The sequence below is a fragment of the Pteropus vampyrus genome, unplaced genomic scaffold (genome assembly GCF_000151845.1).
Source record: "Pteropus vampyrus isolate Shadow unplaced genomic scaffold, Pvam_2.0 Scaffold711, whole genome shotgun sequence".
Lineage (NCBI taxonomy): Eukaryota > Metazoa > Chordata > Mammalia > Chiroptera > Pteropodidae > Pteropus > Pteropus vampyrus.
In genome coordinates this window covers 247,262-250,726 of record NW_011889492.1, presented here as the reverse complement: position 1 = coordinate 250,726, position 3,465 = coordinate 247,262, and the positions used below count along the sequence as shown (strand labels likewise).

Sequence of the window (3,465 nt, the reverse complement as noted above, 5' to 3'; positions counted from 1 at the left end):
GTGTAAGGCTCTTGTTATAAGGCAAAATTGCTTTCTAAAGTGGCTGTAGCCATCTGAACCCCCATAGTCATGTTTAGCAACATCCTCTCCCACGGCACGAAGATTTAATAATGTTCTGTCCTTATTATACATCATGCCTTTTGTCATTATATTCTTATCCTTCTTGTGTAATACTTTCTCATTGATACTCTACCTTGATAGTGATATTGCAACTTATCTTGTTCATTCGATCAAATTTGGTTGCAGAATCTTTCATACTTTGTAAGTCCTTTGGTGCTGCTTTGGCTTCGATGTGCATCTCTACCTGGATCTCATTTAATCAAATCTAGGTCGGTGTCTTTACATGGGGGAATTTAGGCTGCTTTTCTTTATTGTTATGATCTATCTGGTTTGACCTCTGTCATTATTTGTGCTTCTCACATTTTTATGCTTCTTTGTCTCTTTGACATTTTATCTTCTGATGGTTTCTTTTGCTTACAGCATTGATTATGATTTAAAAGGTAAACATTCTAGTTTTCGTTTCACTAGTGACTTCTAAAACATACACTGTTAATGTTCATAATCCTGTTTTTAGATTAGCTAATAAAAACACTTCCTATTTCTCCCCCTCCCTTTTTTTGGGGGGGAGGGTGGAGGGAATTATAGGAATTTTTAGATTTTTGGCTATTTTTCCCATACTCTCACACTCTTTATTGACTTCACCCAGTGTAATTGAAATTTAATGGTTAGTGATTAATATTTTTAATTCTTGACTCCTGTAACCTTAATGCTTAATCTGGATGATCACCATTACTTCACAACTTCCCTATTCAAGAATTCTCTCTGACTCAACCCTAGGTGATTTGGGAGAAATTCCTAGGCATTCTTTGCAGTAAAGGTGCTCATCTGGTAAAATTTCATAGATTCGAAGATTTCTGAATACCTCCCTATTATTCTGCAAACAAGTAATTTGTCCACACAACGCAAAATTCCTAGATCTGATCTTTTTCCTCTGGAATCTGTGGAGCTGGCCTCTCAGCTGAGGCATCGATTGTGGTGGAGAAGAAATCTGTAAAAGCTGCATTTTTACTCCTTTGAAACTAACGTATCTTTTTGGAATTCGACTAACCAGTTACACTATTGATCCCTGACCAGACATACATCCCCAGTCACTGATCTGGGTACTTTTAACATACTTACTTCAGCTCAATTTTCTCCATAACTGCTTCTAGCAGCCTTTCTCTTTGTGTTTACATTTTTTTTTTACCACGTTATATCTTCTTGTTTGTTTTGGGGCATTTGTTTGTCCAGAGCCCGTTGATCACTGGATTGCGCACGAGTTCAGTTGTCTGCTAGGAAGGATAATCGACAATTGCAATGCATTAGGCTACCAGAAACTCACATACTTTTTGCCACTAATTCATTCTGTGTCAGGGCCACTCTCCAGCAGGCCTGGTCTGGTGGTGGGCACAGAATGTCCACCTCCACGTCACCCCATCTGTGCGTGCCTCTCCTTTTGGCCTCTCCCCACCCTATTCCTCTTCCCCTGCTCCCCACTCCTGCCTCTGTTTCTCAGTCTGTCTCTAGCTATGTTTCCAATTGCGCAATTATTGCTAATTAATTCTTAGTCAGCATGATGGATGGTTGAATATGCTTTCCTTGAGAGCTCTGTTTTCCCTTGCTTTGCCAGAGACTGGGCAGAATTCCAAGATTCCCTAGGGCAGGTGGCTCTGCAAGATCAAGTCTTAGAGGAAGAGGCCGGGATAGCAGCACAGGGTGTGTGGGACCAGCATCTCCCAACACAGTGTCATTTTGGTTGTTAGCATCCTTGAGCAACCTGGCTAAACCAGGCTTCTGCCTTCCACTATAAAGTCTTTTGCAGCCAAAACAAATTCAAGGATCCAGAAACCCTAAGAAATGTCTTTGCTGCTGTCTCTTGACAAAAGGAGACACTCTGTCTCCCATCACAGAGCAAAACTTGTAGAAAACTCTCTTTATCTGTCCTCTCCTCGTGCCCTCTAAGTCTCTTCCTCAGTTTTCCCCTAGATTCTCCTCTCGCTCCTTCCTCTGAGGACTGAGTCTCAGGCACTTTCCTTGGGGAGCCAGTTTAAGTTCTGGCTGCTTTTGATTGTTGTCTGTCATTTCTCTGAGTAGCAGCATGAAGGCCCGGGGGTCCAAAGAATCCTCCTTGGAAGAGGAAGGGAGCAGAGGAGGTTGTGAATTTTTCTTCCCTCATACTTCCTCCCTGTCACCCACAACATCAGGAACACCACCACTCATCACCGTCATCACCACCATCATATCACCACCACCGTCTTCACCATCATCTTCACCACCACCATCATCACCATCGTCACCATCATCACTGCCATCTTCAGCACTTCATCACCACCATCATATCATCACTATAAGTACCATCACCACTGTCATCACCATCTTCACCACCACCATCATCACCACTGTCACGACCACCATATTCACTCTCATCTTTATCATAGCAACCACTGTTTATTGATTATTTGCTATGTGACAGGCACTGTGCTGAGCATTTTATATGCATTTTGTCATTTAATCCTCACGATGACCTTGTAAGGTAGATATGGCAGTGACTCCTGGTTTGGCCATAGAGATCACTTAAGTGTTGAAGCCAAGATTCAAACCTTGGTCTCTGAGTCCACAGCCCCCACCTTGATCCAGGAGCTTTATAGCCTCCAAGATGCAGAAGGCAGTGGAATGGGGTCCCCCCTTCCCACTGCAAGGCAAAGACACCAACTCCAGGTGTCTGTCCCCCCAGTTCTGGGCTAGATCTATACTCAGCCCCTTTCCCCTTCGTTCCCCTTCCCTTTCCTCCACAGGTATATGAGAGCGGGAACAATGTGGACCAGTTCGTGACCCGCTTTCTCCTGAAGGAGACAGCCAACCAGATCCAGTCGCTGCTGAGCTCCGTGGAGAGTGCAGTGGAGGCCATTGAAGAGCAGACCAGCCAAATCCGGTGTGTCCAGGGGACCTTGCATGGTCACATGGGGGTATGCCACACACCCGCACGTGCCAACTTGCCTCTCGGTCAGGACGTTTGTGTACTTGAGAGCTGGGTGACCTTGAGTAAGCTGCTGCACCTTTCCGCACCTCTATTTCCTGAACTGTAAAATGGGGACGATTATCTACCTATCTACCTCAGTGATTGTGAGGATCGAATGATATCATCCGTGGGTAGAAGAATACCCTGTGTGCATGAACTACACACATACAATGCATACATACACACACATACATTCAGGTACGACTGTCTCCGAATCAGTTTTCCCACGTCCCCTCTCACGTTATTGTTTACCAAAGACTATTCTATTACTTGACTCATTTTTGAAAACTGGAAATAAATTTAGGAAACTGTATGTGGTTACCATACATGGAGTAACTGTAAAACTAAGCACCTGTTGTTGCCTACGGCCAGGTGGGATCCCGAAGCCTGCTCCCTCTTTGTTAGGG

At 44.1% G+C, this 3,465-nt stretch overlaps 1 protein-coding gene across 1 annotated transcript in view; it reads left to right on the top strand.

The window, feature by feature from the left end:
• Positions 1-3,465, top strand: part of NECAB2 (N-terminal EF-hand calcium binding protein 2) — a 30,860-nt gene that overhangs the window by 15,787 nt on the left and 11,608 nt on the right. The window contains exon 4 of the mRNA XM_023526112.1: positions 2,835-3,121. Coding sequence (XP_023381880.1) covers positions 2,835-3,121 — 287 coding nt within the window. The remainder of the gene's footprint in view (positions 1-2,834; positions 3,122-3,465) is intronic.